Source organism: Microplitis demolitor, chromosome 3 (assembly GCF_026212275.2).
Source record: "Microplitis demolitor isolate Queensland-Clemson2020A chromosome 3, iyMicDemo2.1a, whole genome shotgun sequence".
Lineage (NCBI taxonomy): Eukaryota > Metazoa > Arthropoda > Insecta > Hymenoptera > Braconidae > Microplitis > Microplitis demolitor.
In genome coordinates, this window is record NC_068547.1 from 6,593,482 (window position 1) to 6,615,498 (window position 22,017).

The following is a 22,017-nucleotide window of genomic DNA, read 5'->3' on the forward strand; positions in this document are numbered from 1 at the left end:
TTATAACAAATTTTGCACATTTTCCCGCTCATTAAAATTAATCATAAGTGTAATCTAGCGTTATATAAAAGTACTATAACAACACAATATATGTAACTGACTCCCGGCGTTTCTTATCTCCTCGAAACACCGCGTTAAATTTTTTTACGGTTATTCTTACTCGAGTTTCCGGCAATTATACGTTGGAAACCTCTTGTTCTTTATAATAAATTTTATTTTATAGAAATACTATTTTCATAAAATAAATAAATTATCAAAAAGATATCAATAATGGCCAACTATCATAAACCAGAATCTAAAACAATCCAAGAACTCAAGGACATCGCCAACAAATTGAGAGTCCATTCAATTAATTCTACCCAAGCTAGCAAGTCTGGGTAAGCCTGTGAAACTTTTTTTTTTAACAACCTGTTTTGCAAAGTTGTTTAATAATTAATTATTTTTTATATAATTTATTTTAAATTACTTATATTTTTGTATTTCCATGACCACGTGCCGAAGCCGAATAAATGTTATCAGTTCACGCGACCTTTCATTGATAAATTTTATTTATAAACTAATAATAATAATAATATATCAATAGTTGATTTCAAAAGATAAATATATATCAAACTAATGACTTTCAGTTCAAGGTATCACATTCATTGATATTAATTTATTATCACCGGAAATATTTGCTTTAAATAATTAAATTGATTAAATTAAAAAAATAATTTTCTAAATAATTTATTATCTAAATCACAATATTTTTTTTTTTTTACAAAAATAACTTATCACTAGTGTAAATGATAACTTATCTTCCTTCTTCACCACATGACGATTTTAAAATTACACTATCATTGCAACTAAAAAATTCTATCATTAATTAACATCATACTAACATACGATTATATAATAACAGTACTGTAATTTAATATGATACTGAAGTTAGCTGACGTCTAATAATTTTTGAATTTTTTAAAAAGCGATAAATTATAAAAAAAAAATATTTAAAAAATTGTACCTATAGCTTTTTTAATTTTCTACATGCGCATATTTTTAGGGCCAGTTTTTTAAACTGAGTTTATTTTAAATCCAGGTTTTAATTATTATTGCTGATATATCTACATATTAATGTATAGATACGCTAGCAATATTAATTAAAACCCGGATAAAAATAAAGCCGGTTTGAAACAATGGCCTTTAGTATTTTTTATTTTTTTGCAATTGACTTGTTGAAAAAAAAAAATTCAAAAACTGTTAATTGTTTGCTAACTTCAAGATCATGATTTAATATATGAATACCCAATACATTTTAGTATGTATTTACTGATAGATTAAATATATAACAAATATAAAATTGATTCTAAAAGAATAATTTATTCAAAGTAATTAAGTATACAAATAATAATTTTAATTATTTATGTAATTTTTTATGAATGTAAATATAGCAGCCATTAGACAAATTTAAAACTATGAGTAAATAGAGTGAATAATTAAAAAAATAAAATTTATAAAAAATCCACTTATTAATTTCAAAATTTTTTAAATGCACATTTTTAAAAATTTTATTTTATTAATTATTTACTCTTTTTATTAATAATTTTAAATTTGTCTGTCTGCTACATTCATACTCATAATTTTTTGATATTTTTTGTGGGTTTATTTGAAATATGCTAGAGTTTTGAGTTTTATATTAAAAAAAAATATTTTTTCATAGTCTAGTCGATAAAATATATACGCTCAATACTTAGATATAACGTCATAAGGTCGGCGCGCAGTTCACCGATTGCGAACGTAACGTTAACTGCTAGTTGATATCGAACCACTGTGCGATACGGTCTAAAATAATTTACTTTTGATAAATATATAAATATTGTATATTTTTGACTTGTTAGTGATTTATTAATATTTACATTAATTAAATTTAAAAAATGGCACGCGATAAAGAATTACAAAAATTACGGGATATGGCTCATAAATTGAGGATTTTAAGTATAAAAGCTACCGAAGCTTCGAAGAGCGGGTAATGAAAATTCAAATTTATTTATGTATTATTCAAAAATATAAATTAAGTAATTAATTATTATTAATTTTTAATACTGAAAAGTCACTTTATTTATTATTTTATCAATTTTTAAATTTATATTTTAAAAATATAAATTTTTAATACAAAAAATTAATTAATTCAAAATATAATAGTAAATTTTTTTTATTGATTTGTATTAATTTTTTAAATAAGTCAAAATTGTTAGAAAATAAATTAAAAGTAATAAAGTTGGAAATAATATTTTATAGTTAAAATTTTTTATTGATTTTTAAATTCAAATGAATTTTATGTAAATGAATTTTTTTTTTAATGGGATTATCTTTCGTAGGTCAACCGCCTTTTAGTTTTCATGCTGTCATTTTGAACGGATCAATAGGCTTTGCTAGTATTGATGCTGCGACGATAAAATTTTCATCAATACTTGAATTAAATTTTTTTATTGCTAATTAAAAATGTTTATTAATTATATTAATATTAATTTATGTTTTAAAAAATAATTTCTATTAATTTTTATTAATATTAATTTCCAGACATCCAACATCATGTTCATCAATGGCAGAAGTTATGTCTGTACTATTTTTCCATACGATGCGTTACAAAGTGTCAGCGCCACGTGATCCAAACAGCGACAGATTTATCCTGAGTAAAGGACATGCCGCTCCAATCTTATATGCTGGTAATTATAAATCATTTCTTATTTTTTAATTTAAATAAACAATAACTAAGTAATTACAATGCATTATTATAATTTACAGCATGGGCAGAAGCTGGCCTGTTCCCTGTTGAAGATTTACAAAATTTACGTAAAATCGACAGCGATTTAGAAGGACATCCAACTCCAAGATTGAACTTTGTTGATGTAGGAACTGGATCCTTGGGCCAAGGTCTTTCAGTTGCTGCTGGTATGGCTTATGTTGGAAAAAATTATGACAAAGCTAATTACCGGTTAGCATTTCAAATATTTATCTTATAAAATTACTGTTTTTAAAAATCACGTCACTAATTCCAAAAAGACATATTTTTATACGCCCTTTTGACTTTAGTCACCAAGTTAAATACCAAAAGGGTATATAATTTTTTTTTTTCATGACATCAGCATCGAAACTTAAAGTTTCAGTCTCTCTACAGCCAGTCGAAACAAGGTAATTTCAAGCTAATGCTGCAAACAACTACTAGCGAATTCTTAATTTACAAATACCCTCATACAGCTGGCAGAAACATGGGTGTTTCTTCCCTTGGGAAGCAACAATTCTTTCTGCCCCGTGTTAGTTATATTTAATGTTCATTTGCAGCCTTATTATTCTCATTTGTTCGTTTGTCACTTGGGTTTATTCATTTCATTTTTTAAGTGATAGTTTTAATTGATTAAAGTGAAAATAATATATTTGTCTTATATACTATTTAATAAGTGACTGTAAATCACACATTTCTCATTCTCTAGCAGTTCTCCGCATCATCGGCTTAAAATTAACTTGTTTCTTACTGGCTGCTGACATTGAATCTTGAAGTTTCGATGCAGGTAATCATCAGAAAAATATGTGTGACTCAGGATTATGACGATGAAACACGATTTCAGACTGCGGATGATGTCAGCCCTCGTCTACAGTTCGGGCAGCCTTCTCCCGAGTTTAAATCGCTTGTTTTATCCCTTGTCACACAATATACTATTTAATTGCTAATCATATTGTAGACTTATTCTAAAGCTGAAATTGAAACAAAAATTTAAAAAGCCAAAAGAGCCAATAATTTAAGCTACATGCCCTGGTTAAGAGATCCGATTCACTTCAATAGGATTCAATCGGAAATTTCCGATTGAGTTTAATGGCAATGAATCGGTTTCAATGAGAAAATAATATTTTTATTTTTGTGCATTTTTTTCCGATTAAAACCGATTCATTCCGATTAATCTCAATCTAATTTCAGTTGGATTCAATCTTAATTTTTAACCATTGTCACCTTTTGGCTTTCAAAAATTATTTTTTCAACTTTTAGCTATAAAATAAGTTTACAAAACGATTGGCAATGAAAAGAAAAATTATACGTCCTTTTGGCTTTATAGAGTTTCCTAAATCCAAAAGGGCATACAAAAATATAAGTCTTTTCGGAATTAGTAATGCGAAATATTTATTAGACGTTTAAATAAATAATGTATTACAGGGTATACTGTTTAATTGGTGATGGAGAATCAGCAGAAGGTTCTATTTGGGAAGCATTACACTTTGCTTCTTATTATAAACTTGATAATCTCTGTGCTATTTTCGATATCAATCGTCTTGGTCAAAGTGAACCTACTTCTTTACAACACAATATGGAAGTATACCGTAAGCGTTTAGAAGCATTTGGATTTAATGCTCTAGTTGTTGATGGTCATGACGTTGAAGAATTGGTCAAGGTATGCATAAATTAACTTGACTTGTAATTACATAATAGTAAAAAATTAATTTACAAGCCATAAATAATATATTTATTACTATGATTACTTAATTTATCAGGCATTCCACGAATCCCAAATAACAAAAGACCGCCCAACGGCAATTCTCGCAAAAACATTCAAAGGAAAAAACTTTCCGGGTATTGAAGATTTGGAAAATTGGCATGGAAAAGCTCTCGGCAATAAAGCCGATGAAGTCGTTGCTCATTTGAAATCATTGATAAAAAATGCCGGTCCTTTGACTTTACATCCGCAAAAGCCTTTGGTAGACGATGTTCCAGTGATAAATATTAGCAACATTAAACTGGACACTCCACCGAGTTACAAAAAAACTGACCAAGTCGCGACCCGTTTGGCTTACGGAACTGCTTTGGCTAAAATAGCTAAAAACAACGATCGTGTTATTGCACTAGACGGTGACACTAAAAACTCAACTTTTGCTGAGAAGATAAAAACAGTTGATCCAAAACGTTTCATTGAGTGTTTCATTGCCGAACAGAACGCTGTTGGTGTTGCTATTGGAGCTGCTTGCAGAGATCGTACTGTTGCTTTTGTATCAGCTTTTGCAACATTTTTCACACGTACTTTTGATCAGGTTTGTTCCTAATATTTTTACTCGTTAATTCCAAATTTTTTTTAAATTCATTGAAATTAAGGCTGAATTATCAGAGATATAGTAAAAAAAATTTGATACAATTTTGTAGCAAATTGAATTCACAACAAAAAAAGCGAAATTATTGTTGTTTGAAATGCTATGGTGTCATGGTAAAGCCGGACTATGTTGGCAACCTAACGGAAGTTTAAAAAAATTACTATGGCCGTGGTAAAATTTACGAAAGTTACAGTAATTTGTGATATAATCATTTTCAATTTTACTATGGTCATAGTAATTTTTACATGTGTTTATTTCGATTCCTACTAATGGCTAATATGGTCCAGTTTTAGTATGACACCATAGTATTTCAACCAACAATAATTTCTTCATGTTATTTCCTATAAAGTTTATATAAATTTGAATAATATTACAGATTCGTATGGGAGCAATTTCTCAAACAAATGTTAACTTTGTTGGATCTCACTGTGGAGTATCAATTGGTGAAGATGGACCATCACAAATGGGTCTTGAAGACATAGCAATGTTCCGTTCAATTCCCGGTTCAACAGTTTTTTACCCAAGTGACGCAGTATCAACCGAACGTGCCGTTGAATTAGCAGCCAATACCAAAGGCATTTGCTTCATCCGTACATCACGTCCCAACACTGCCATAATTTATGAAAACAACGAACCATTAGCTATCGGCAAAGCCAAAGTAATTCGCTCAGCTGCCAAAGATCAAGTGCTCTTAATTGGTGCCGGTGTAACACTTCACGAAGCACTAAAAGCTGCCGACAAACTTGCTGAAGCCGGCATTAGCGTACGTGTACTTGACCCATTCACTGTAAAACCAATTGATTCTACTACAATAATCACCAATGCCAAGGAATGCGGGGGTAGAATCATCACCGTCGAGGATCATTATCCCGAGGGTGGACTAGGTGAAGCCGTTGCATCAGCGATAGCTCTTGAACGCAACATCATTATAAAGAAACTCGCTGTCACAAAAGTTCCGCACTCAGGACCACCCGATGTCCTCCTCGACAATTACGGTATCAGCGCCGCTAAAATAACTGAAGCCGTCAAAGACTTTATAAAACATTAAAAATTTATTATTATTATTAATGCGTGGGCTCACACATTCCGCTTTGTTCCCACAGCAGTCTTCCACTCATTAAAATAAATAAAATTTATTATCTCTTTACCTCAAAACGTACAAAAATATATATATTTGTGTTCAAAATTTTTTCTAAACTAAAAATTAAACTTGTACCGTTATATTTTATAAAAAGTTTAAAAAAAAAAAAGTTTTTTTTACATTTAATAAAATTTAAATATTTCATATCGATCAAATATTGTTGTTATTGATTACAAGTACAAATATTTGAAACAAAAAAAAAAATTTTTTTTAATTTTTGAATTACTTTTTTAATAATAAAATTCTTAATTAAAATTTTCCCGCCGTTAGTGTTTTTTTTTACCGCCATTATTCAAAAGATGTCGTTGTAGATAGTTTTTAAATTAACAAAACATCAGTTACGCCATTGTTGCACTGCATATCCGTATACACAAGTTAAAATTATTGTTCCTGGCGCTTGCAAGATACTGCGCACAAAGAACACAAGGATTTTTTTTAGTTTTATTTGTGTGCTGCTCAGGTGCACGGTATGTTTATATATGACATCAGCTGGACATCAAAAAATAGAAAATAAGAAAAGGGAAAACTGATATTACTTTGCAATTGATCTGTTTGGTTTGATAAGAGACAGGTAGCGTTGCAAGTTTACTTTTTTGAGTTTCTCGCGGGAAAATTTGAATTTGAAAAGTCATTGTCATATTGTTTATTATGAAGAGTAATTTAAATGACGATTACACAATTAAAATTAATCATTTCATTCTTTTTAATAAAACAAATGATTGAAAAAAATTTTTAAAAAATATAAATTGAAAATGAAAAAAAGACAAATGTAAGTTGAGTAGAAAAAACCAATTTATTTATGAAATATCAATTTTAATGAAGAAAAATCTTGCCACGGTTAATAAATGGATTGTTATCTAGTGACGCAAAGCCATCTCCTCTGGTACAATTCTAATTCCCTCCGGTACACCTACAAAAAAAAAATTTAAGTGATTTAATCATTGAAATTAAATATTTCGATTATTAAAAAAAAGAAAGTTTTAGTATAATTAAAAAAATTAAAATTTTGAAGCAGTTTCTAGCAAATCTTCTGCATGATCATCCAAATCCTTGACTTTCCCAGTGAACATAAATTCTAAAACTCTTTTAAATATATCTGGAGTGAAATCCGTAAGAGTTATTTGGTTATCATTGCTGTCAGACATTTGATGATGACATATTTGATGATGACGAGTAACAGTTTCATATAATTTCGAACATCGTGTTTCTAAATCAGTTTTATGGATTGGAAATTCAATACCCTGCACATAGATCATAAGCTCACCCTGATTTCTAACTTTATATAACTTCAATAAATTACCTGATAAATTGGTATCTGGGGCAATAGAACGTTGTATTAATTCGAAAGGAAACATAGTATTGTTTGGAAGTAGTTTATCAACAATGGTGTTTGGTAATTAACATCCACAAAAGACGCCTAAAGAAACATCAGGCGAATAAAAAAGTGTAGAATGAAATTTCCGGTTCTTACGTCCAATGAAAAACTTATTTTTGTCAACGTCGACCAGGTAACTTACAGGTTACATGATCCTTAGGTTTCAATTTATTATCAGCGTCAAATAAAATCCTGAATCAACCTTGCAATCCATTACGACAAAACATTAACTTGACGTACCATTTAATGACATGACCTTCAAATTTTGTAGAAAATTAGTGAACCTCCTGAACAAATTAATTGAAAACCTGGCCCGGCTTACTTATGAGAATATTTCTTTTATATTTTCAAGTACCCATGTATCATATGCTTTATGAGCGTTTCGTTCAATATTTTTAAATGTCATTTTTAAACTCGACACTTTTTAAATTAACAAAATTTTTCCTTAATAATATTTTTCAGAGAAACACGAGGTAGAAGAGAATATTTAGTTTTAGTCCGTATCTTTGGCCAGTCCTGTACAACTGATTACTACTTTCTTGTTTAGTTATTTATTTTTATCACTAAACTGCTGTCAGACTGAAGTACGACGAAAATATACCGACCCTGCATACAGACGTTGTTGGTTGGTATTTGTAGTTGAGATCTAGCACGGCGTTTCATTCGTGTGGCCCCGAAAAAGATGGCCGCCACGACAGCGTACGGTGGTGATGTTGACGTCGTTCATGGTATAACCCGCGTCCAATTTACCATTATTATTTTACAATGTGTATCAGTTTGTTTAAATATTAATAGTGACATTTGTTTATAGATTTATAAAAAGTGCTGTGTTTTATTGATACGATAATAACATTCGTATATTTATGTGGATTTATTAAATTAAACTTTAATACCAGTGAGGATTTTTAGTGAGGGTGAAGGAAAGCACGACAGTGAGGTGAGTGCCCAGAGAAAGAAAGAGAGAGAGAAAGAAAGAAAGAGTGAGTGAGAGTGTGAGTACATGAATGTATGTATGTATATATTAAGGTAATATACATTTAGCATTTACACATATATATATATATATATATATATATATATATATATTTATAAGTGTAAATGTATATAACAAGAGAGAGTTACCATAGGATATGTGGGTGTGAGAATAAGAGAGTCAAGGGTGAAGTGTTCTGGTGATGAGCATTCATGTGATTATTTTATTTTTTTTTATATATTATTTAATATATATGATATTGCTACTATATTATAATTTTATTTAAGCATGCAAGGATAAGTTAGTTTATATTTGTTGTGAATTATTATCAAGTTGACCAGATACTTTCGCCCTATCGAAAGTTCGTGTCAACGGACGGCCATATTAATCTGGAGCTCCGCCGTCATCGGAGTTTCGGCGGTGCTAAAGAGTGAGAGAAAAGACCCAGTTGGGAAAAAAATACAGATATATACATATATGTATATATGTATGAGTTTTAATATAAATATAATGTCGAGGTGTAATATAATATACATATAAATATATTGATGGTTTGACAGATGGGCGAGATGGAAAAATAGAGCTGGTAGATTGAATAATATTTACTATTATAATTATTGTGGATATGTGTAGAGTTTTGTTTAAGTGTTTGGTGGTTTAAATTGATGAGTGAAAAATAAAATGTACGGCAATAAAATAAAATAAAATGAAAACGGGAACGTGAGGACGAAACGTAGACGATGGTGGCGGCGAGAATAAAAATGTCTCTTGTTTTTAAAAATTTACTCCGCTAATAAAACTCGGACTGTTTTTCTCGATAATATATGTGTTGAGTTATCAAGGCTATCAGAGTTTATGAGTATTTTCAGTGAGTATTTGTGCTGAGAAAATTATTATTTATTTTTTCCTTCGGTATATAAACATACATATATTCAAAGTATATATTTGTGTGTATAGGGATATAGAGTAGAGGGATAGACAATAAAATAGAGCATTTAGAATCGTAGAAAAGTCTTGGACGCTTCTCTATCACCTATATTTCCTGCTTAAAGCTGTCATCGTCTGTTTTATTTCCCACATTCGCTTCTGTTGTCTTCCATTTGATTTTAACGTTTGATTCTGGCTTATTTTATTATACTATATTACATTCAAAAGCATCATTTTCCGTCGGCTGTTCTATTCTATTATATTCCTAGTCTTGGTTTAATGGCCGTATTTTTCACCCCATCAACAACGTCATTTCCTTTCTCCCTTCCGTTTTTAAAATTTATTTTTAAAAATATTACTCTCTAATTTATTATTTACAACAATATTTTAATATACCCTCATTTATGTGTGTGTGTGCACATATATTCTTATATTCATAATTTCTTTACCACAAAATACATTTTACTTGTATCTCGAGCAATAAAATCTTGTGGTAATAAAAAAAAAAAAAAAAAAGTAAATACGATTTAATGGTTAATAAAATGTACAATAATCTGAAGATATTGCATTCTTTATTTTAATATACATACAAAATGGAAGTATGAGCATAATTAGAAAAAATGCATCATGAAAGATTTATTTCACAATTTAATGGATATATTTTTTATACATACTGACATTATTATATTTTACTTCCTACAAGTCACGCTAGTACAGTTGAAAAAAAAAAAATATACAATTCTCTATGGTTCAACATTAATCTATCAGCATCTTTTCAAATATATATTTTTTCAATTAATCACCATGAAATAATTTTTTTTCTCCATTCCATTAAATATATTTTTTTTTAAATTCATTTTTCACACTCGTGTGTTCTCAGCAATAATCATTATTATTACTATTATTTTTTTTATTTATTTTTTTATCTAATTAAATTTACTAACATTACACTGTAAAAAAACGGAGTAAGTTCGGGCGGTGCAGGTGTTAAAATTTTCGGTGTTAAATTTCAACAGTAAGAACAGTGTTAAAATAACACCGCCGAGGGTGTAACTATTCTCTACTGGTGTTAAAAAAAATTACCAGTGTTACAATATTTTTCGGTGTTGAAAATATTTTACTTTGTGAATATTTTTACTTTATCAGACAAATTTAAAATTATTAATAAATAAAGTAAATAATTAATAAAAGTAAATTTAAAAAATATTGAAATAATAAGTGTATTTTTATAATTATTATTTTTTTACTTATTTACTCGATTTATTTGTAATATTTAATTTGGTTGTCTGCTAAATTTACACTCGTACAGTTAATTAGTGTTTTTTTTAGTTCATTAATTAATTGGTGAATTTTCAGATTTTTTTTTCAACAAATCAATTGTAAATAAAAAAAAAATATATGCACATGTATAAAATTAACAAAACTATCAGTGCAATTTTTCAAATATTTTATTTTTTACTATTTATCATTTTTAAAAAAATCAAAAATTATTAGACGTCAGCTAACTTCAGTATCATTACATTTCCATATTTTTTTAATTTCTATACGTAGAATTTTTTTTACACCGATTTAACAGCGCTAAATTACACCGCCTACACCGATTTTATTTCATTTCAACACCTCGTGGTATTATATTGAGTCTATATTAACACCACTCTTTTTACAATATATTATTATTATTATTTTTATTATTATTATTATTATTATTATTATTGATAGCAATCTTATTTAAATGATAATATATCTAAATACTTGAATAATTTAATAATAAATATATTTAGCGATAATTCAGCGAGCTTACTCAAGTAAATACTCTTTCTTTTTTTCTCTCTCTCTCAATTATTATTCTTATTCAATATTTTTCGCTCCCCGTTCACCCAGTCACATTTTTCACCAGCTAAGTTATCTCTTCATCATTTTAAGAAAACTTTTAACGCTTTTTTCTCTCCATCACTTCACTTTGCAAACACGACAAGTAACAGTAGGTAATGTAAAAAAAAAAAAAAAAAAAAAAAAAAAAAGAAAAAAAAATATATTAAAATATAAAGAATATAAAAAAAAAGTTTGTGTCGTTGCATCACATCGTGGATATTTTTTTACACACTCTTGCCACGTACTGAATGATGTTATGTGAAGGCCACACCAAAGTCTTGTGGTTTTTTTTAAAACAGCACAAAGTAAAGTAATAAACATATACGTATATATGTATGAATATAAATATAAAAAATAAAAGAATAAAAATAGCTAAAAAAAATCTAATCTTGTTTCGGAATTAAATTTTCAAAATTAAATGAAAAGATTTTCTGACATCCAAAAGCGTAGGACATATAACATATAGAGTTTGGGATTACCAACAAGACTCGATCCAATCACTGGGATTATAATCTTCTCTTACTATTCATCTCTTTCTTTATATATATATATGTCAACTATTTTATCCGTTATTTCATGTACGGTATGATGATGATACATACATACATCTATGTATATAATGTATAGTATAATATATATCGTGTATAGTATTATATATATATGTATATAGAAATCGAGTTGAAGACTTGACTATTTGTTGGTTGAGATGGAATAGAAGTTAGGCAGTTACTCTATAGGATTACGCCGGCGACTCAGTATGACTAGACGGGGTACTATGGATCGAACTAGGCAAAAGCTATTGAAATACTTTAACCAGAACATTTTACTTAGTATTTGGTGTAAAGTACTTGAGCAGCAGTCCAATGATGTACAGAGCACAGCATAGAGTACTTATAGTTATTTGTCTCTGTGTCTGTCCTTACATTACTTGACACAGTACAGCTATCATGACAACTTTTTATTTCTCTGCTTTTTTTTTGTAAAAAGTTATAATAGCTTTGAATCCGTTATATGTATAGTAGCTTAATATATGACGTATATACAAATATAAAGTGGCTCTGTGTCCTCGACCATTTTTTTTCCTTGGCTGGCACACAATGAACTGAAGAATTACGTAAGCAAGTATGAGGAGAGTACTGAGCTTTAGTTGTTACTTTCTTTAAGCTTCAGTGAATGATTTTTTAACAATTTTTATTATATCTTATTTTTATATATTATGATATACTATACATGTATATTTATATATAATAACCGTAATTCTCTTCTGCTATCAAAGTACGGTAACTTTTTTAAATGAAATTTTTTTAAAAAGTTTGTAATTTAACATTCACTTGAAATATTTTATAAAAAAAAACCTTTACGAAAATTGAAATTTTTTTTAATCAAGTATTTGACTTTTAGATAAATTTTATATTGAAAACAAAGTTTTGTTATTAAATTTAATTATGGTAATTGGAGTTTAATTATTCGTAATTCATAATCTAAAAATATTTAAAATTGAATTACATTTTTTTTAAACGTTTTCTTGAGTTTTTATTTTAGTAGCCATGATTTTTATTTTTTATTACAATGAAATATATTTTTTTGTTCACGAGCATAATTGAGTTTAAAATTTTTGACACATACTATGTTATAATTTAGCTCGCGTACTGATTCACGATAATTACATTTTTTCTCGTCAGACTTGGAGTTGCGCTCGAGAAAAAAAAAATTAAATTAAAATAATAAGACGAATAAAAAAATAATAAGAAAGAATGTGGGGAGAGTAAGAGGAGAAGGAAAAAAAATCTCTTATATGCACTACTATTCTACTCTCGCTTCTTTTCGTTGTCACCAGCGACGGCTCGACATTATTGGGGTCTTTCTCTTTCACGCTTTTATGACTTTTTCATTTTTATTATTTTTTCTTATTAATGTACATCCTCATCCATATTTATTTCTTTTTATCGACAGATAATACTTGATCACTCTAACTATAATGTATCCACGAAATGCATATGATACAGAACTTAGCTGACGTTTAATAATTTTTGAATTTTTTCAAAAGCGATGCATTATAAAAAAATAAAGTATTTAAAAAAATTGCACCTATAGCTTTTTTAATTTTCTACATGCGCATATTTTTTTTTTTTTTTTTTTTTTTTTAATTGATTTGTTGAAAAAAAAAATCCAAAAATTATTAAAATTTGTTAGGCCGGTGAAACATACCTTAACTGAAAAATTACAATTTTTATCCGACGATATCTTTGGATGGAATGAACCGATTTGAACGTTCTTGGTTGCAATCGAAAGGGCTCAACAAGAAAGAAAACTGATTACATTTTGAGGTGAATCGAGCAAGTGGTTTATAAGTTATACACAAAATACCAAAAACAAACAAAATTTTTAATTTTTATTCTTCGTATAACTCGTAAACTACATGACCGTTCTACCCCAAAACCTAATCAATTCTAAGTTTTGGTGAGTCTTTTCGATTGCCATCAAGTACGTCCAAATCGGTTGATTTGTTCCAAAGATATCGTCGGACAAAAAATCCTAGGACCTCAAAAAGTCGACATCTTATGAAAACTCGATTTCCGAAAATCGGACCGAAACCAATGACTTCGTTTTTTTTGAAAATTTGAAATTTTCTTAGCGGGAAGTTAAAAAAATTGATAATAATCACAACACAATGACGTATGAAATCGATGAATATTAATGGAGCAACAATAACAATAACAAAAATAAACATAGTAAATGGTGATGGATAGAGGAAATTTAAAGATGAATTGACGGATAAATCGTGTTCAATAAATAAAAAATAAAAAAGCGCGCACATAAAATTTGTTTCAAGCCGTTCATCAAGATAAATGCTTTGAATAAAATAAAGGATTCTTTAGAGAGTGCATTCATCATGCATTTAAATCTTACTATTCAAGATAACGCTGATTTTTTATGTTTCTCAACCCCATTTATATTCTCTAATACCCTTAGCGATAGATCTCTAATCCATAATTTAATCTTCATTAATAATTAATAGCTTCAAGTAGTTATTTTTAGGTTTAAAAAAAAGAAGTTAAAACGTGCATCGTTAAAATTTAATTATCCTGTCGTGATATATTTTTTTTTAAACTTTTATTTTAAGAGTCAATCCTAAAAGAGCACTCAACTCTTGACATTTTCCAAGTTTCCCAATGGACCAGACATTCGTCTTTATTTTATTCTTTATTGTTTCCATATCTATCTATCTATAAATATATAGATTCCTATGTATGATACATTTATACGTAATATATATTTACATATGATATTCATATATATATATATATATATATATATATATATATATATATATATATGGATATAGAAGAGATAGAGGTGTAGAGTGAACTATTATTTGGTCTAGGTTCCATTATATATAAATATGTGTGTGTGTATATTAGTGTCTGATCATCTCTCGAGCATAGATGATGGCGTGACGCTGTATGCGACACGCAGGCAGGCAGGGCTAGTGCATATGTTCCCGGACGCCGTACGCTGATGACGCCATGTGTTTCCAGCTGGTGAAGAGGGTATAGTGCAGCGAGAATGTAAAGGGGCTATAGAGTATAGAGGAGGTTGTTGCTGGCACGGTGGACGAGAGATACAGTCAACATTGAAGAGGGTTGTAGTTGTAGTAGTTGGTAGTATAATATCTAGTGGTAGATATATATATATAATATATAGCGAGCGAGCGAGTGAGTAAGCAAGTAAGCAAGCAAGCATAGCGGCATAGTATTATATAGTGGGCGAATAGAACGGAATGGAATGGAAGCCGACAGAGAGCGGAGGAACTGCGGCGAGGGGGTACACGAACAAGCTGGAGGGATGTGAGGAGTACGGAAAATGGGGAATAGGTGGGCGAGATGAGGCGAGGGGTGAAGGGAAACCTCGACCCTGGGGATAGTAGGAATATAAGCACGCGTGGGGCTCTAGCGCGAGGAGTAAAGAGACAGCGTCAGGAACTTTTGGGGGTTGTGGGGTCGAGGGGTTGAGGAAAGATAGGGGAGGTTATGAGAAAGACAGTACGATTTGTTACTACGGAGACTAAGTGAGATAGAATGGGGTAAGAGTAAGAGTAAAAGAGGGGAAAAATTGGGTGGTTGGAGTTTGCGTGATTTACGGTTTCACGATTCTACGATTTACTTTTACTCTCAACTCCCACCCTTAGTCCACGTGAGCCTTAGTCTCGACTCTGCTGATTTTTAATTCATCCTGTTTGTTCCTATAAATTAATGTGTTTGCAGTTGCATTTTTTCTTTTTTTATTTTGTTTAAATTATTAGTTTTTTTTTTTTTTTTGTTCAAATTTTTTTTTTTTTTTTTTCCTCTATATTGTTAAAGAGATGTTACCGCACGTAGTTGAAAAGCTCGGTTGTCTACCGCGAACACAAGAGAGATCATTTTGAGCGCTTTACAATCTCCCGGAGTCGAGCAGATTCTGATGCTGCTGCTGCTGCTGTTACTGGGGGTTTAAAATTTTGCCAACGTCAGCCACTGAAATACCACAAGCGTATTCCACCATAGCAAAATGTCGAGTCGAGACTCTTGGTGTCGCATTTACGCTTTTCTAGCTTATTTTCAAATGAAATGTCTTGTCTGTAGTACATTCTACTGTACAATATCATTGTATAAATACATACGTATGTCTATATCTATATATTGGATTTTATATACCATATACAAGTATATAGATATATATGTATGTGATAGTAGGATTCTAGGTAGGCTGATGTTTATGTTTATTATATAATCTCACTTCAGCACGCAGACTTAAAGGGGACTTTACCACGTGTTTTGACATTAGGGTAACTTGTATGTGTTTTTTTTTTTTTTAATTCTGTTTTCTCAGTCCCTATTCTGTTACTCGCGTATCATATTAGGTATATATACCCTCGTGTGTTTTTTGGCATTTGGACTGTTGAAAGAATATTTTTAAATTCACGTCACGTATTTTCCTTTGGTACTTTTCATTTTTTTTTTTTTTTACTGTTTTTCTATTTTTTTTATTTTTTTATTACCATTATTATTCTCATTGAGTAAACGTAAATATATATTTTTTCAATATAGTTATTTTTGTATTGTTGTTTTTAGTATAGAAAATAAAAAAATATATTTTTCAATTTCATACGAAATTACACTTGATTCATGTAATGTGCTTGTGCAATATAACCGCACGTACGTGTGGAATTCGATTTGTCAGATTATTATCAATTTAATCATTTCTACGGATGATATTTATTTAAATTGATAAAGAAAAGATGGAAGGAATAAAAATAGTAAATCGAAATAAAATAACTGAAAGTACAAATAATAATAATTATTATTATTATTATCATATTTATAATAATTTGTTATGAAAAAAATTACGGCTTTACTTCATATGAAATTTAGAATCTATTAAAACCATCAATTAATCAGATTAGTCAAAACAAATAAAACAACTAATTATTTAAATAAACTCAACAAAAGAAAATATAATTAAGTAGACTATATAAATAAAATAGAATTCTTCTCAAACTATGACAGCAAACTTGGAATATTTGCTATGACGTCATCATAAAAAATAATTCACAGTCAGTTAAACGGTCTAAAGTAGTAGTACTTATATCAACTTTACTGATGAGCCCACGCAGAGATTTTTGATAAAATTTACCCTACAATTCAGAGTAAACCTGGGCTGAAAACAAAACAAATCCAGAAAAAATAAAAACTAATTTCTTTTGTTTTATTTTAACTCATTTTAATTTAAAAATTACTTGAAATTGAGTTTTTTACCTCATAATTGAACACTATCTAGAAACAGAAGACTGATTATTCATCCTGGCCCAGTTTCACTCACAGCTAACGAGTAAAATTTATCATATAATTCTCCCTGTGCATATAGTATGATCGGGATGAACCCGTTCTTAAAAATTTAACATTTGTAGACGTCCGAATCTTTTCTAATAATGTATGAGATTACAGTAATCATTATGGGAATATTCATATGGAATCACTCATACGAAGTTTAGAATCTACTCAAACCGTCAATTAATCAGACCAGTAGAGCCGTAATTCCTTTAATAACACGGAAGAAAAATTGTAGTTGCTCGCAACTGTAGTTGAGGTTACTACAAGTTGGAGTAAAGAAATGCCTACTCCGATTTGGAATAACCTCAAACACACATGTAGTGACGTCAGTACTATTCATGTAGTATCCTTTACTATACTGTAAAAAATGTCGGTGTAAAAATGGACCCGGAGAACTTTACACGACCGTGTAGTATAAAATAACGGCGTAAAATTTTCGGTGTATTCTGTGTTACTCGTTATAATTTTTATTAACAAGCAACAAATTATCATTGAACATTTTTAACTACTTAATCCATAACCATGTTAATATTATTTAGATATTAAATAGTATTTTCAATATTCAAATATTTTTATCATTATTTTTCTTTAACGGAAAATTATCATAAATTACACATTTACACGCTTGAGGTGTAGAAATTTTTAATTCACAGCGGCTAAATTTAACACGATATTTGGTGTAATTTTCACACCGAAATTTTTACACCAAGTCATTTGCACTACATCAGGTCCAAAAAATTTTTTATAGTGTACATATTGGAGTATTCGCTACTACAATGTTTTATTACAATATTGTGGTTAGAAAAACCACAATTTTTTTTCGTGAACAAGTAAAATAACTCTGATCGTTTAAATAAATTCTACAAAAAATAATGATAATAATAATAATAATATTAATATTAATAATAATAATGTAAGAATAATCTTGGACATTAAGGCTTGATTCTTGATGTACATCAATCCACATCACTGCTCGTATACAATCCACCTGAAGACAATGAACACTTTTTCTCACAGATGTGTGTATGATATGTCTTATATGTATGTTGTTCGTAGCCTTGCGCTATTTCTCGCATATCCCTCCATCGTTTTTCACCCTCACGATATTCATCCTGACCGACGTTGTGCATTGTCTTTTAAAGTCCTTGATGAAATCGTACCTCGGTGCGATATTTAACGACAGCCTTGGGGGCCTTGATGTTGGACTCCTTCATTTTAAAGGGAATAGATGACATCTGTTTTCTCTTTTCCTTATATATATATATATATATATATATATATATATATATATATATATATTTACTGACACATATATTCACATATTTCTACATTATCGTTTTATTTCATATCATATGCATATATAACATAAAAAAACATTTTTTTTTCTTTTATATTCTATATTTTAATATTCGTATGAAAATTTAAACCAATTGGAATTTGATTATTTTCATTCCCTTATTCGTTGGTTTTTTTTATCCTATCAAATATCGATTTCGTTCTTGAATTTCACTCACTGACGGTACCGTGTAACTTTTAGCTGTCGACATCGTGCATCGATATATATAAATAACGTACATTGAATAACCGACGGAATTTAATAATTGAAAAAAAAAAAAAAAGAAAAAAAAGTTGAAACATGATGAAAAAAATTATCGGAAAATTTCACCAGATTTTATTGTTATCATTTTTTATTTTTCATTATTTTTACCATTACTATGATAACTGTTTTTTATTTGAATTATTATATACGTACAATATTATCCATCAATATATGTTCTAGTACTCATAACTTTTTTCGATAACTCTTTTGTCCTGGAGAATAAGACAAGAAAATAAAAAGATAAAATAAAATATAAGTTTGTTATATATTGTCACGATACTTTTCATAAGAAATATTTATTTATTTACCTTATTTTTATTCTTTATCTACTTGTAAAAATATTGTTGTAATCCATCTACATATATATTGCTAGTTTAGTTTCTTCAAAGACGTCACGGTGAAATAAACGTGTACTGTGCAAAAGTAATATAATTTTTAAATTACATTCCATTACTCTTTTATTTTTTTTCTTTTTATTATCAATCTATATATATATATATATATATATATATAATATATAGAAATGCATAAAATACATTTGGTTATAAATTATTATTACTATATAGCGATCACAGGAAATAAAATGCATTGAAAGAAAAAATTAAATGAAAGAGAGATGTTGTAATGCTTTTGCTAAATGGAACACACAAGTCAGAAGTCAAAGTAAAGAGTTGAGTACTGAGGAGAGTGCTGTAGGTATTATAATAGTTGTTATAGTATTCAAAGTAAAACCTATATACATATATGCATAATATATACACTGAAATATTAAACAAAACTGGTACAGTAGAGGAAAATAATAAAAACGGGTGGTAATGAGAATTTTGCTGCCACGAAAAGAGAATCTAAAGAGGTATAAATAAAAGCTACAACAAACACAACTGACTTTCATGCATTCGAAATTTAGGGACAAAAAAAAATAGATAAATATATGTTTATAAAAAATAAAATCCAACAACTTTATAGTTAGTTCATGGATACGAGAATAAATAATGTATGTGGTAAAGAATAAATTACCATATTTGGATTGAAATTCAAACATATACATGTTTTTTTATCATAAAAGTAGCAAAATTTTACGGATATTCCCTAAAGTATTTATTCGTAGAATATATTTTTAAATACATATGTGTCTTAATTATTGTCGATAATAATCTCGCTCTATTATTGAAATTTAAAGATAGATATCTGAATTTTAATTTGAATATTAAAAAGTCATTTCCATAATTAAAAAAGTATAAAAAAATAAGTGTATGTATATTTGAGTAGATAAAATACCGCTGGGAGAAGTTATGTATTAAACAAATGTTAAAACTCATTCGTCATTTGTGCTGATAAAGCTTCACAAGTGTTTTGGGAAGCTCATTAACATCTACAATCATGTAATCACAGGGGAATGTAAAATAGTTGGTTCTTAGTCGTCCAGGGTTAATCGCATGTTGGTTACACTGGGGTAGTTAGAGGAGAGGAGAGACCAAAAAGTTTTAAAAAAGAAATGTTAAAAAAAAAAAAACTAGAATTAGTTTGAGGTTTTGAATGGGTATGGTTTAAATTTAATGTGGATAGGAAAGTTGTAGGGCGATAAGTTTTAAGACTCGAAGCAAATTTCGTAAGTTTTGTTCACAAACTTTAACTGTTACTGTCACATTTTGTGGTCTTGGCTAGAACTCATCGCTTTTAAAGTGCTGGAGTAATATTATAATATGAGTGGAACTATGTAGTTATATTCTAAATAAGATTATTTGTCAAAGAATTGTAAATAAATATATTTTATTTTTAATTGAAAAGAAAACAAAAAAATTTTTGTGGCTAGCAGAGTAAATTGTCATTCCAGGTGTTTGGGGTAATAAAATACATAGTCGCTCTTCAACGCGATCTGACCCTTGCGTGCGGCACGCGACATAGCCGAAAGTCACAGTGACCGCCCCTCTTATTTCTCTTGTAATATATGTATGAGTGTCTCTCTTAATGCTTATATTAATCTGTGTATTTGCAATGGATGTCTGTAGAAAGTACAAATGTACAATGTTATGCTTTTGTTAAGTTTATATTTATATGTATATATATATATGAGAAAAGAGTCTTTGATTTTATTGGGACGTACATAATTCGCACGTGCCCTAGACGCACTTTCATTTTATTTGACTACCCTTCTGTTGCAAACTCAGCGTGCAACCGGGTCACCCTCTGACCATGCCAATTTATTTTTTCACAAATGCCAACAGTTCCACTTAAAAACTAAATATATTTTTGTTTACAAAAAAAAAAAAAAAAAAAAAAAAAAACTACAAAAGAATGCTCGGTATTTTATTTTTAGAGTCTGTTTGTTTTTTCATGTCAAAGAAAATATTTATCTAATTTTAGATAGAAACAATAAATGTATACTTCAAACCCTCATGTTTTAACAAAAATACTAAAAAAAAAAAAAATGTAATTAAATAGTTCAAATATTGTCAGTATATTAAAAATTTCTGCTTTATCAGCTGCCAGGTTTAAAAATAACCATCGGCAGCCGAAATGGAAATAGATTTTTCATAATATATTTATTATTAAATTTTTAATAATATTAAAAATTCATAACATGAAGTCTAAAAAACAATAGTTGAAATAGTTTTTTCGTAATGAATTGGATAGTGCACTATTTACATGTAAATAGAAGCTAAATAGACCAAACGGTGTAAGATGAAATCAACAAATACTAGCTCTCACAATCAAATTGATAGTTACATTAGGACGAAATAAAACAAAAATATATAAAATAATGACTTAAGTTGCGAAAAAGTTAGTTAAATAGCATCCGAGTGATAAGGAGCGTTGTATTCAGTATATAGATATACAAACTGACGAACAAACGATGTTCGATGTTTTGGGAACCTACTTGACCAATTATAATAAATTATAAAGAAATCCTTTGAGAATTGAATCACGAGAACCGTTACAAGAGCTAAAAATTCCATTTAGCATAAGAAATTAGTTAAATAATGAAAATTAAAAATAATTGTACGTACTTTTAGATGCAACAAACACAAAGGATCTAATATTTTCAGATTAAAAGTTACACGGAGAAAAATGTTGGCTCGAAACCTACCAATTTTTATTATGCTGTCGACCAAACTTGAAACAGGAAGGGAAGTATTCAAAAAATTA

The 22,017-nt window shown here is 28.9% G+C and overlaps 2 protein-coding genes and 1 long non-coding RNA gene across 8 annotated transcripts in view; 2 read left to right on the top strand and 1 right to left on the bottom strand.

Annotated features, from left to right (window-relative positions):
• The first annotated feature begins 106 nt into the window (after nt 1-106).
• Nucleotides 107-6,410, top strand: LOC103568577 (transketolase-like protein 2). Of its 2 annotated transcripts, none has more exons than XM_008545506.3 (6): nt 107-377; nt 2,560-2,705; nt 2,785-2,974; nt 4,187-4,421; nt 4,522-5,055; nt 5,489-6,410. In XM_008545506.3, the coding sequence occupies exons 1-6, from the start codon at nt 271-273 to the stop codon at nt 6,158-6,160; spliced, it is 1,884 nt and encodes a 627-aa protein (XP_008543728.1). In that variant the 5' UTR covers nt 107-270; the 3' UTR covers nt 6,161-6,410. The 2 variants fall into 2 exon arrangements, with proteins under 2 accessions (XP_008543728.1, XP_008543729.1); XM_008545507.3 differs by lacking the exon at nt 107-377 and adding an exon at nt 1,792-2,005.
• Nucleotides 6,411-7,023: 613 nt separating this feature from the next.
• Nucleotides 7,024-8,150, bottom strand: LOC103568580 (uncharacterized). Of its 2 annotated transcripts, XR_548870.2 has the most exons (3): nt 7,771-8,150; nt 7,554-7,670; nt 7,024-7,494 (listed from the first exon to the last, which is right to left on the bottom strand). It is a non-coding gene; the product is annotated as an uncharacterized LOC103568580 (long non-coding RNA). The 2 variants fall into 2 exon arrangements; XR_008403468.1 differs by having other exon boundaries at nt 7,554-8,147.
• A 131-nt stretch (nt 8,151-8,281) lies between these two features.
• The window catches only part of LOC103568578 (serine-rich adhesin for platelets), a 40,483-nt gene continuing 26,747 nt past the window's right edge, over nt 8,282-22,017 (top strand). For 2 of the 4 annotated variants that reach the window (XM_053737784.1, XM_053737787.1), the window contains exon 1: nt 8,296-8,565. The gene's annotated coding sequence lies outside the window, so the exon portion shown is untranslated. Of the gene's footprint in view, nt 8,566-8,992; nt 9,470-22,017 lie in introns of those variants that run through there. The other 2 variants (XM_053737785.1, XM_053737786.1) reach the window with 2 other exon arrangements.

Excerpts from the sequence above, each read along its gene's own strand:
- LOC103568577 (XM_008545506.3), top strand. The coding sequence starts at position 271 with ATGGCCAACTATCATAAACCAGAATCTAAAACAATCCAAGAACTCAAG. Across the intron at positions 2,706-2,784 it reads CGCTCCAATCTTATATGCTG|CATGGGCAGAAGCTGGCCTG; the intron begins GTAATTATAAAT and ends TATAATTTACAG. Across the intron at positions 2,975-4,186 it reads TATGACAAAGCTAATTACCG|GGTATACTGTTTAATTGGTG; the intron begins GTTAGCATTTCA and ends AATGTATTACAG.